Source organism: Phoenix dactylifera, chromosome 1 (genome assembly GCF_009389715.1).
Source record: "Phoenix dactylifera cultivar Barhee BC4 chromosome 1, palm_55x_up_171113_PBpolish2nd_filt_p, whole genome shotgun sequence".
NCBI lineage: Eukaryota > Viridiplantae > Streptophyta > Magnoliopsida > Arecales > Arecaceae > Phoenix > Phoenix dactylifera.
Genome location: NC_052392.1, coordinates 9,108,788 through 9,121,626, shown reverse-complemented (window position 1 = coordinate 9,121,626; position 12,839 = coordinate 9,108,788). Strand labels below are relative to the sequence as shown.

At 36.6% G+C, this 12,839-nt stretch overlaps 1 protein-coding gene across 1 annotated transcript; it reads left to right on the top strand.

Moving 5' to 3' along the window:
• Window positions 1-6,776: 6,776 nt before the first annotated feature.
• On the top strand, window positions 6,777-12,179 carry LOC103718403 (aspartate carbamoyltransferase, chloroplastic). The gene is made up of 6 exons (XM_039125766.1): window positions 6,777-6,833; window positions 9,133-9,774; window positions 9,849-9,988; window positions 10,988-11,161; window positions 11,368-11,604; window positions 11,707-12,179. Exons 2-6 carry the CDS (start codon window positions 9,207-9,209, stop codon window positions 11,812-11,814), a joined length of 1,227 nt encoding a protein of 408 aa, XP_038981694.1. The 5' UTR covers window positions 6,777-6,833; window positions 9,133-9,206; the 3' UTR covers window positions 11,815-12,179.
• The last annotated feature ends 660 nt before the right edge of the window (window positions 12,180-12,839 follow it).

The following is a 12,839-nucleotide window of genomic DNA, read 5'->3' as shown; positions in this document are numbered from 1 at the left end:
AATGGTAAATATCTCATCCAATCCTCAGGTTCAAACACAAGATCCATCTATAGAAGTTAAATAGCATTCAGTATGCATCAGAGTCCAATCAATGCAAGCAAATGAGGTAATCAACCTTCATCTTCTAATGATCCCTTCCTCAGCATTGTATCATTTAAATGAAAGTGGGTTCTTTCTGGTAGAACCCGGAGAATAGTACGATGAAAAATATCCAGTGCACAAGCAAAAGATATGTAGGGTAATCTATAATTCCGGAAAGAAGGATCTTTATATATAAGATCTATCAAGCTGAACATAAGTTGATTAACCATCAAAAATAGGCATTTACGAAACAATCCAAAATACTAAAAGACACAGAAACAACTGCATACTAAGAGCCAAAGACCAAGTGCATAAGAGCAGTGCTTCTTGGTTTTCTTGTTGTAAAACTCATGCAAAAGACCTGTGCAAAGTAGAGATTATATGACATAACCATCTCAATATTTTAGGACCTCCTAATATGAAAACCTAAGAGATGTTTTAATAGAATTTCGATTGGATAATCTGGAATTGGATAGGACTCCAAGCCGAATTTGAATTTAAATTTACAGATCTCGGGGAGACCCAAAAAAAAAGGAAAGATGATCAGAATGAATAAAATGTAGCTTGCTATAGCTGATACAATTGTATGTGAACATTCCCAATACAGATTATTGGGTATCAACACAACCAATATGAGACATTACAAACTTCTTACAGTCTTTTTGTTTTTTGGTAACAAAACGTCTTATAGGTCCCCTTATCTGTAACGCTCATAAGTAGTGGAGATCAGAGACCGTCCCATATCTTAGCAGTGATGGGAAGTAAAAGAGTGTATGTCTTATCGGGTCCTTTATGGAATTCTCCAGATTTATACATACTTGCTTTTTTGCCACTTAAGTGAAAAAGATTTGCATGAAGTTGTGGTTGTTGAAGTTGCACTATAGTTGAAGTCACACTGCAACCCAAATCGTATTCCTAGTCTTCAAAGAAGCTTACCTCTTAGATTTGGAGGAGAGTTTAGTGAAAAGAAGGATGAAATGAAAATGATGGAAAGAGAAGCCTTGTAAAGGCGAAGGGGTTGGAATAGAGCTGTGATAGAAATCATTTCTTGATTTGATAGAAAATATTTCTGGATTCTATCAGCACCAAATAGGCAAATATGGGTAGTTATACAATCCTATGTGATGGAAATCATTCTTGATTTCATTGGCCAAATATGCGACCGGATTTGGCAGATACGACCAACTATATAATCCTATATGATGGAAATCATTCCTTAATTTTGCCAACTATGTACATATTTGTAGAGACTTTCTTTATACGGATCATATCATTCCTTTGATGTAGAGATATTGATCCCTTTGTAGGGATACTAATCCCATATGAAGTGTGTATAAGCATGTCATCATAGCTAATAAAAATCAAGCCTTTTGGCTACAAATTTCTTCCTTAACATGGTATCAAAGTCATCCATTTCTAATTGTGCATTTGGTACCACAGTCTTTTTCCTCATATGCGTCCTGACGATGGTGCATCAGGGGGGCGCCCTTTTTTTTCTCCAGTAGGAGCCTTCTCAACTACCACTTTCTTCTTGTCTTCTGCCGGCATTTCAAAGCCTGGCTAGTGTCCCTCCCAGCAATAGGAGTTTTGTTTGGAGACATCAAAGATTTGGGCCCTGTTTGGCAGAGCTGTTTATTATTTGGTAACTATATTTCTAAAGTATTGTGGTACTTTAACATGTTTTTGGTAAACAAACTAAGAAAGTACTTTTGGTATGACAAAATGAGCATAAAGGACATTATATAGTATTATACAAAAGAGCATAATAAAATATAATATGTATTAATATTGAGGATGATAATGTTATTTCGATGATTAACACAACAATTGAGAGAATATCAAATTAACAATACAGTTTAACTTGATACATCACTAAGGGATGCCATACCCTCAATACATTGAGAAAATGAGATCAAGATAACTCTCAATGATTAACAACGAGATAAAATATGTAGTAGAAAATGATAGAGAGCTTTTAAATCTATTTCGGCAAAGTTTCAAGTCAAGAATACTCTCAAGGGCAAAACTGTAATTTTCATTGTTAAGGGTATGAAGCTCTATCGTGCCATACACTCAAAATTATTTGAAATATATTCTATTGATCCTTTGAACTAGTCTAACTTTAAGATGCAGGAAATTGTGAGTTGAGTCGACCCAAGAGAGGTTTGGAGTCGACCTAGAACATATGGCACGCACTAGCATGGAGTGACATACTTGGCACAGAGTAGGAGTCAACCCTAGAAGAGATGGAGAGGCACGTTTTGGGATGATCTGGCACATCCTTGCAAAAATGGCACAGATGAACAGTAACTGGGGCCGACTTCAAGAATCCTTGAGCCGACCCCAAGAGAGGAGCTGACCCCAAAGAACCATGAGCCGACTTCAACTTGTGAACTCAAAGAAAACAACTCTCTGTAAATTACTGAGAGGGCCGACCCCAAGTTTTCTTGAGCCGACCCCAGTGGAGCCGACCCCAAAAAAACATGAGCCGACCCCAGGATGAGTATTCAAAAACCATGTCTTTGGAATCCTTGAGAAGACCGACCCCACTGGAGCTTGGGTCGATCCCACTATAGTATGGGTCGACTCCAAGAAAGCATGAGTCGACCCTAGTGAAAACAGTTAGAAAAACAAGGTTCTCTGTTTCCTGAGAAGGCCGACCCCACTGTAGCAGGGGCCGACCCCAGAGAAGTTTGAGTCGACCCCAAGACTGATGAACAGTAACTTGAGCCGACCCTAGAAAAGCTTGGGTCGACCCCAGCATGGGTGACAACCCAACGACTAGTTCTGTAGAAGTGCTTTTTGAGCTTTCAACGGCTAGAAACAGCTAGTTTTTTTATTCAAATATCTGGCGAATGACTAATAGAGCTTGGAAAGTATTTAAGTGACACTATTCATCAAAGGAAGAAATCTTTGGATATTAAAGAAGCACATTCAAGAGCAAACCCTAGACAACAAAGCCTCATTCAATTGCTTCATCAAAAGGGCCAAAAGAAAGTTGTTGAGCAGTTTCAAAGAGTCATCAATAGCTCCACCAATCCTTGTGAAGTGAAGCAAGCTTGACGAAGAAGAGAATAGCTCCTCCAAAAGCGATAAATATTCTCTAAACTCTTCTTTGTAGTTTATAATTACGTTATTTTCTCTCTTAGGAGCTCTCTTTTGTTACTTATCAATCTTATTGTAAGGTTAGTTGGTAAGCCCGTAAAACCAACATTGTAGGTTGTTGGTGAGCCCGCAAAACCAACGTAGGTTATTGGTGATCCCGAAAAACCAAATTGTAAAGATTTTTGGATTGTGAGCCCGGCAAACAATCCAACTGTAATCCGCGGGATTATAGTAAATTTCCAAGAAGACGCTTGGGAAGTGGACGTAGATACTTAGGAGAGCACCAAACCACTATATTTCTTGTGTGTTTGTATTGTGTGCCTTTCTAATTTCACTACACGCACTTAATTAACATTAGTTAAACTATCCATTCATCTATCAATTTAATTAAGGGATTAAAAATTTAGAAAACCCAATTCACCCCCCCCCCCTCTTGGCTTGTCATCTAGGGAAACAAATACATAAATATATGATATAGTATAATATTACTGTAACGTAATATAATATTATATAATGTGGTAATATAATATTGTATACTATAACATAACAATTTAATATAATATTAAATTATTTAACCTAACATATCAATGTATTATGATATAATGTAATATAATATTATATTTATAGTGTAATACAATAATAAAGATATAAAATATTATAATTATTTGCGTAAATTAATTTTTCATAATATAACATAATATTAGATTATTTAATATAATATATTAATGTATTATGATATAATGTAATATAATATTGTGCCCAAAAAGGAACAGCGTTATGTAGCAAACTTTATTCTCAAATTTGCTTTTCTTCCTCATATCAATTGATGATAATAAACAAAATCTAGTAATGCAATCCACACAAAAATGAAAACAAATAATATCTTGATTCGTCATGTATATTGATTGTTTCCTAATAACTGTGAATACCTTTTCCTCTCTTTATCTCTAGCAATGCAATCCATACATAAACTAAAATAAATAATATCTTGATTCGACATGTATATTGATTGTTTTCTAATAACCGTGAATACCTTTTTCTCTCTCTATCTCTCTATTACACAGAGAGAGATCCTCTCTCTTAAACAAAGAGAGAACCTCTCTCTGTAACACAATTGATCTTGCGGTCCACAGTGGACCGCGAGATCAATCAGGAGAGAGAGTGGGCGGACCGCGATGTCGCGGTCCGCGCTCAAAGGAGGACCGCGATGTCGCGGTCCTATGTCGCCCTCTCCCCCCGCTTGAGCCTGGACCACGATGCCGTGGTCCACGCTGAGAGGTGGACCGTGATGCCATGGTCCACACGAGAGGTAGACCACAATGCCACGTTCCACGCTCAGAGGAGGACCGCGATGTCGTGGTCCTCTATGATATAAGATGGAAAAGAATCGATGGAATATGACTTGTTTCGGAAGGAATGGAGACAATTATAAATTTTTTTTTCTAAAATAGGATTCAAAAGGATGCATATAAAAATAGAAAAAAAGAATACCTTCTTCATGAGAGGGAATTTATTCGGCGATTAGGGTTTCTTATTGGAACTTCTACAGATTTTCAGAATTATAAAGGGACATGTTGTGTAATTGTTATATTTTATTATGGGTATTTTTGATAAAAAATAGCTTTTCGACGGAATTTAAAAGTGTTTTTCCAGAGAAGCTCCAAAATGGAGCTTCTCCTAAAAAATTATTTTTAACTTTTTAAAAAAGGTAACAACTTTTCAATTGTTTTACCAAACACTCTTATTTTATCTAAAAGTGCTTTTTGAAAGGCAGAAAACGCTTTTTGGCTCTCCAAAAGCCCTGCCAGATGGGGCATTGGTCTTTGATTGCTATCAAAAGGAGATTCCTAATTTTTTCTTCCGCTTCTATGGTTCATTAAACGTCTCCTTTTTTTTCTGTAATAATGCATTCCTTACTTGGTTAGACTTTATTTATCACCATTATCACATAAAGTTCCGCACCTACTATTAACTCTTCCACTATTGCTTAAAATAGCCCCACCTCTACTCTTTTCATTGATCCAAGTTTGTTCTTGCCCTACACTAACCACATCTCTAGCAAACTCAGGTGCTACCCTTGTTTCCCAATCTTTGATTGGCGATAATTATTACACCTGGTCACGTGCCATAAAAATAATTTTGAATGCCAAAAGTTAATTAGGGTTAATAGATAGGTCTCTTTCACAGCCATCCACCACATCTTCTATATGTTCTTTATGGGATCGCAGCAATGACGTGAATATTCTATAGCTTCTAAATGTGCTCTCTATAAAAAATATTAGATAATATTTTCATTAGAGAACAGCTTCCAAAATTTGGGAAGATTTAGAAGAACGGTTTTTTTCAAAGCAATGGACCAAGAATTTTTGAATTGATACCTGGTATCGCAGCAGTCAAACAAGACAACTCTTGTATTACCATTATTATGGAAAGCTTAAATTTTTATGGGGCAAGTTTGCCAACTTATTAAAAATTGATTCTTGTACGTGTGTTGCGTCCCAATCTCTATCCTTATTTGATCTTCGTCAACTGTTAATATAATTCTTTGTGGGACCAACCAATCATACGGCGCGGAAGGGAGGATCCAGGGGATCCGGTCGCCGCCGTGGCCTGGTCCAAGTTCCCGGACCGACTTGGACGTGTCGATTGTGCTCTCGCTCAAGTTCCCAAATAGCTGCTTAAGAATGTGGCATAATATAATGTCAAATTCCTTTCCCATTGCTACTAGATCCAATTAACTATGATATCATCTTATCAAACTTATTTTATATTAAAGAATATGACAAAACTCTAGCCAAATCATTTTCTTTTTTATTTATTTTTTCCTTCTATAGTTCTAACCCAAAAAAAAGAAAAGAAAAATATATTAATTCAAGATTAAAGATTCAAAAAAAATAGGATCCATGGAACTTTCTCTATCTAAAAGTCAGCACATCCAAACTACCTCTTAGGGCTCGTTTGGTTCGCGGGAAGCATTTTCCTTCCTAGGAATATGATTACTGGGAAACAAATTCCTAGGGAGAGGATGCCTAGGAAAGTACTTTTGACATGTTTAGTTGACCATGGAAAAGTGACAAATTTTCGAGGTGCTTATGTTTGGTTGGCCATCCACTTTCCTAGGAAAGTTATATATAATTCCTATTATGCCCTTAATAAAAATTAGGTTTTTAATGCCACTTTAATACTTCTTTAATGCTGAAGGGACTTTTTGGGAAAAAGTAAAAATGGAGTGATTCCCGCCTCATGGGAAAGTAACTTTCCCATGTTTCTCATGGGAAAGACTTTTCCATGAAATGTGGGAATCACATTCCCATGGGAATACAACTTTTCCTTCTCTCTCCTTTGAAAACTCCAACCAAACAAGAGGCATCTCATTACTTTCCTGTTGACCACACTTTTCCCCCTTCTTTTCCCGCGAACCCAACGAGCCCTAAGTAACAGCTCTCCCTCAATTTCTTCATGTACAGATACGTGTTGGAGTTGTCTACACTTTTACTGTAACGCTTCAAACAAACGCTACTGGCTCTGGCTGCTATCGCCGTAGCACGGCGCCCGTCGCTTCCTTTATAAAGTTCAAAAAAACATCGCCCGCAGGCACCCCCCTCCCCTTTGTGATATTCCCTTGGCGCCGCCGCCCTCCTCACAAGGTGAAGGTACGCCTTCTCCCCCTCGCTCCCCATATATCTCTATAAAAATCCTCTCCTTTTGCCCCACTCCTCCATCGCGATCGTCCCTCTTCCGCCGCTGCTTCGTTCTCGCTGAGAGAACCCCTAAAAGCCCTCGCAGCAACCGGAGGGTCGAATTTCTTGAGGTTTGAAGCGTGTGTCGAGGGGATTCGGTTGTTGATCGAAATGGAAAGCAGGGTACTTAGGGTAACGCTCGATCTTGTCCTCTGTTTCAGTTCTTGATACGGTTAGAAGGGGTGGGAATGCGTTTAGATTTGTCAGATGATGGATAGGATTAGTTCTTTTACCCTGTAATAGCTAATGGATTGGGTTATTTATATTAGAGTTGGATCAGTGGGAAAAATTGTGATCTTGAGGTTTCCAATGCTGGATCTTCTTTCGTTGATGAAAGCCTGTAATTTGGGGTGCTAAAGGAATTCAAGTCTCATTTTTTTCAGAGGCGATAGGGCTTCATTTGTTTCCAGTTGAGGGAATGAACGTCAGAAAGAAGACTAAAGGAAGGACGGAAGTGATGGAAAGGGTGATTTGTGGGGTCATTAGTGATAAGACCATTCTCCTCAGACCAAATGGCGTTCTTTAATTAATCACGAGTATTTCTGTTTGTGGCCGTAATGCAACTTCTATCGGCCAAACTTTTTATAGGATCCACATCCTAATTAAATACAACTAACTCTTTGAGCCTGTAGTATATGTATGCATGTGTGTGTGTGTGTGCCCCAAGAAAGCAAAATTAGTTTTACACACGCACACACACACACACACACACAAAAAGTTCCAATAGAGTTCAAAATGAGAAGTTCCAATAGAAGTTTAAATTGTACTATTTCCGAAGAAACACAATTTGATATCTAGGATTTCTATATCTTGGAGCTAATTTAATTAGTTGGCTCACTGAATAATGTGGATACGTCTAAAGATTGTAAATACTGCATAAAAGAGCATCCATGCAGTTGGCAGTCAATTTATTCCCAAAAATCAAGACCACATTCATAAGTACTCTCAGTCTATAAGAAAGTATATTGATTCCAGGGATTAGATAGTCTTAGCCCAATAATATTTTTGTATTTCATCATTGAATTGGTATATATACTGAATAGCCAATTTATTTTGATAAAATAGAAAGAATATATCTTATTATGTTTACTCTGAAAGGATTCTTTAGTCAATGTGATATTTGTTTTGATAAATACTCTTCTAGAGTGATATTCTTTCACCTGGGATATTCTATTCCTTATTTTTTTGAACTTCTTGTAATCCTAATCTTCACGAAGTTCATTGGAGGAAAGAAAAGGACTCCTATGTTAGAGTAAAGGGCTGATCCTGGTAATCTTGAATTATGATTATTGTAATTTCGATGAATGCTAGTGCCTCCTCGGTATCATAAGTTTATATCACGACTAGTATGCTAGTTTGCCCTACATGCTAATTGGCCTAGCACTACCTGTAACGTACACCCAGTTAGAGGGTTGATGCCAAGTTAAAAGCTGGTTGAATTTGTTTAGCTTATCTTTCATAAAGCCCTGTTGACTTTCTGCTATGCTGAAATGAAAAAGGATTGAATGAGGATGCTAGGGTATATAAGGATTTCTCATATAATGAAGAATCATACCAATGATAAGCGTAGTTTGTTATTTTGGTTCTATTTATTGTTTTGACAAAAGGAAAAAAACATCGAAACTTAGAAGCAAACTACTCTGGAAACAAACTTTTCATGGTTACCAGGTACTGAAGTAAGTTGAGATTCTATTCTAACTTGCTCAAAATCCATGTTCATATAGTCTTGCCCTGTAGTGCTTGAGCTGTGCTCCTTGCAGACAAGATTGCGATTATCCTGACTCCGTACTAATAATTATCAATTATACCAAAGGTTTCAACTCTTTCCTTTACCTTGGAATGTTTCCCTTTTTGCTTAGGAAATCATATCCCTTTTATTCCACCTCTTTACTGTCTTTCTAGATTTTAGCTTCTTTGTGCCAGTTAGAACATTTGTTTGTTGTTCACTGAGCAGTAATAATTCCTTTGTTAATCTGTGGTATTTTTCCATTTCATTTTCGTATATGCATGTACTTCATAAAAATTTCCATGCTTATCCTGCTGCTCAAATTCCTTCATGTTGAAGCATAGTTATATTAAGGACTTGCTGTTGCATGAAATTTACAATTCAGTCCCTTGCGCGAGTCAGTTCTTTTCCTTTTTTTTAAGATATCTGTATTACATGTTAAATTCTTATTGGCACTTTGTTGTCAATCTGGTTTTACAGTAATTTTGCTTTCTTGGGGCATATATGAGTGTGAAGCTCTATTACTGCTGTCTTGGATAATCTCTTCTAATTCAATGGCTCTATCTCCTCAAACATATGCCATCCACAAAGAAAAGCTTCTTTTCAGGCCATCTACAAATTTTTTGACGAAGTATCCCAGGGGATGTAATCAATCAAGCTTTTATTCAAATTTTTTTACGAAACAGCAAAGCTTGGTCAACTCATCTTCTGCATCTATTTATAAACAAGATAAACATCTGTCCTTTACATGGCCCTCACAGATGGGTCATTTGAGAAGACCAGTATGCAGGAGTGGTGGGCCATGCTATCCTCTTGATGTTGAAAAGTCATCTATCTCAGTAGGAGAGAAGTTTCAACTTGATGATGTAATAGAATCTCAACAGTTTGATAGAGAAATCATGTCTGATATATTTGAAGTGGCTCGTGAAATGGAAAAAATTGAAAAAAATTCATCTGCAAGTAAAATATTAAGGGGCTATTTAATGGCTACTCTATTCTATGAGCCTTCCACACGAACAAGACTTTCTTTTGAATCTGCTATGAAAAGACTGGGAGGAGAAGTTTTGACAACAGAAAATGCACGAGAATTTTCCTCTGCAGCAAAAGGAGAAACTCTTGAAGGTACATCATTTCTGTTTATTGTTAATTTCATTTATTATTCCCCCATTTGATGTGAAAGCAAATGGGACATGCAGACACAATAAGGACCGTTGAAGGATACTCTGATATAATTGTCATGAGACACTTCGAAAGTGGTGCTGCTAAAAGAGCAGCTTCTACTGCTAATATTCCAATTATCAATGCTGGAGATGGTCCAGGCCAGCATCCAACTCAGGTACATAAAATATGCAAATTTACTTCTCTGTGACAAGACCCCCCTCCCCCATCCCAAAGGGGCAAAAAAGGAAAGAGAAAAAAAGCACATGGTGACATGAATAGAGAAAAAGGAAAAAAAAGGCACAGTAGTAATGAATAACTTACAGAAGACATAAAACAAATGATACATGGGTTATTTGCCATATTAATTCTTTTACAGCTATCAACTTCTTTTGAGAAAACCTAATAAGAATTTCGTAAAGTAATGTTGAAAAACAAAGATTCGGTTATCCTATAAACATGCTAATGACTTTCAGAATATAGCGGTTTAACTTTCTCGGAGACATACTCTATGCATAAATTGGCCTATTATAGGACTTAAATAGGGCAATTCTCTGCAATTTGTATGCCACATAGGATATTGGTTATTGTGCAAGACTCAGTTTATCCATCAAAATGAGTCGCCATTTCTGGAAAAAAAATAATATCCACCTTGATGTCAATTCGTGAGCTTAATTTTGGCCAAGAATTGTTTGTTGCTGTTGTTTCAATAACTCTACTTGGAGATATAAGAACGCCTATAATAAGAAGCTTATGACACAGAAATGATAATGTAATGTATGAAATCAGCAAGTTTTTTTCAGATTTAGAAAGCTAAATTTTCATTATTTTATTATATAAAAGCATCCTTCTTAGGCAGTGATGACTCCTAAAAGCAATATGAACAAAGAAAAGCAGAATTTGATCGTGTTATTCATTGTTGTAGAACTTTAATTTGTTAGTAGGAAACATGATCTTTCAGCTAATTGATTGTTTCTTTATTCTTTTTTTTCAAAAAGAAAAAATTCAAAGCCACTATATGTTCATATCAATTGATAAGCTGATTTAGAAATAGAGGTTATGATACAGGACAAGGAGAATACCTCACTTCAAGGATGTCCTGCAATTAAATATAATGCAATCTGTATTGCTTATTAATTATTATTCTTGAACCCTGATCTTTCCTGTTTGTGTATAGGCTCTTTTGGATGTATATACTATTGAAAGAGAAATAGGTAGATTGGATGGAATTAGACTGGGCTTGGTTGGAGATCTTGCTAATGGGAGGACGGTCAGATCACTGGCTTATTTAATTGCTAAGTACCAAGACACAAAGATCTACTTTGTCGCTCCAGACATTGTAAAAATGAAGGTTAATTTTGTTCACAATGTTCCATTGACTTCATACATTACTTTTTTATATAATTTCAGCTTGTGTCTAGGTAAACTCTTTTCTTTTCTTTTTTTCCCCCCATTTTTCTTGCCTTCTCTTCGGGATGAGTTTTAATATATTTTATTATTAACAACTGTGTTTATTGTAAAGGTAACATTGATGGAAACTGTATTTGTTCTTTACAGGATGACATAAAAGATTACTTGACATCTAAGGGTGTGGAATGGGAAGAGAGCATGGATTTATTGGAAGTTGCTTCAAAGTGTGATGTTGTTTATCAGACACGTATTCAGCGAGAACGGTTTGGTGAGAGGATAGATCTTTATGAAGCAGCTCGTGGGAAGTACATAGTGGATAGGAAGGTGCTTGATGTTATGCCAAAGCATGCTATTATCATGCATCCTCTCCCAAGGCTCGATGAGGTGATTAGTTGTCTACTTTTCACATTCGTAGTTGAAATGTCTCAAATATCACTCTTCCTCCTATGAGCAGTTAAATTTACATCCCATCCGTTGTTTGTACAGATAACAGTGGATGTTGATGCTGATCCTAGGGCTGCATATTTCAGACAAGCCAAGAATGGTCTCTATATTCGGATGGCTTTGTTAAAGCTTCTTTTACTTGGCTGGTGATGGATAATGAGTCAGTTATCTAAATTTTTTTGTCCAATCTTCTAAAATTTCTTTTTTGCTTATGTTTTGCTGTATCCCATTCTGTTCTTTGTTTTGAACTCTCTTTTTTTCTCGTTCTTTCTCAAAATTTTGATGGCCAATTCCAACTTCCACCATCAAAAAAAATCAGCATGATGAATCATTCTTTTTTTCCCCCGTTTTTGGTGATGATCAATGTAAATGGACCAACCTTTTGTATTATTTATATTTAATGCTCTCTCATGGTAGTTGATGTATGTAAATCAGATTTTCTTTTTTCTGGTGATTGGTAAGACCATGGAGAAGGATCATTTCATCATATTATCAGCGTCATATTTTCATTCTCTCATTGTGATTTCACAGCTATTCTGGAAAATGCTTCACTATCTAGGTATATCACATTCTTGAAAGCAAGCAAATTGGTTTGCAACTCCCATCCATGAAGAGAGACAAGAAACGTGAGTTTGATCTGTCCTCATTTCAATATTGAGCTCTCAAAGGGGACTGCAGAAGAACATGCTCCATATCTTAGAAATCAGATGGAAGATCGGTGCAGGATCACTAAAACATCTGCGCGTAAATGTATGATTTTCTTTCCTATTACGATAGATTTTTTTAGCTGAAACAACCTTTTGGATAATTACATTTTTTTTTTTGGGTTCTCGAAATTTATTTTGTTTCACCCGTTCCACTTCAGCCAAAAGATCTTGTTACTAAGCGTTGATAGATGCAAGAGAAAACCTGTGAGCGGTATGAATGCAAGGCATAATCCTACCAGACTGCCATTGTTATATGAAACACTACATTTTGGTTGAAGGCATCACGGCTTATTAATTTAAGCCTCATCAGCCTTTGATTATGCTATTAGTCAGCATGTAACATTCAGCAACCAGCGGCTGCACCATCCAGTGGGGGTCAGCAATAGATGACAATTATTAACCATTAAACAGTCATCGTTTACTGGGGGTCTCAACCAAAATAACTGCATGTTTCTTTTGCCACGGACT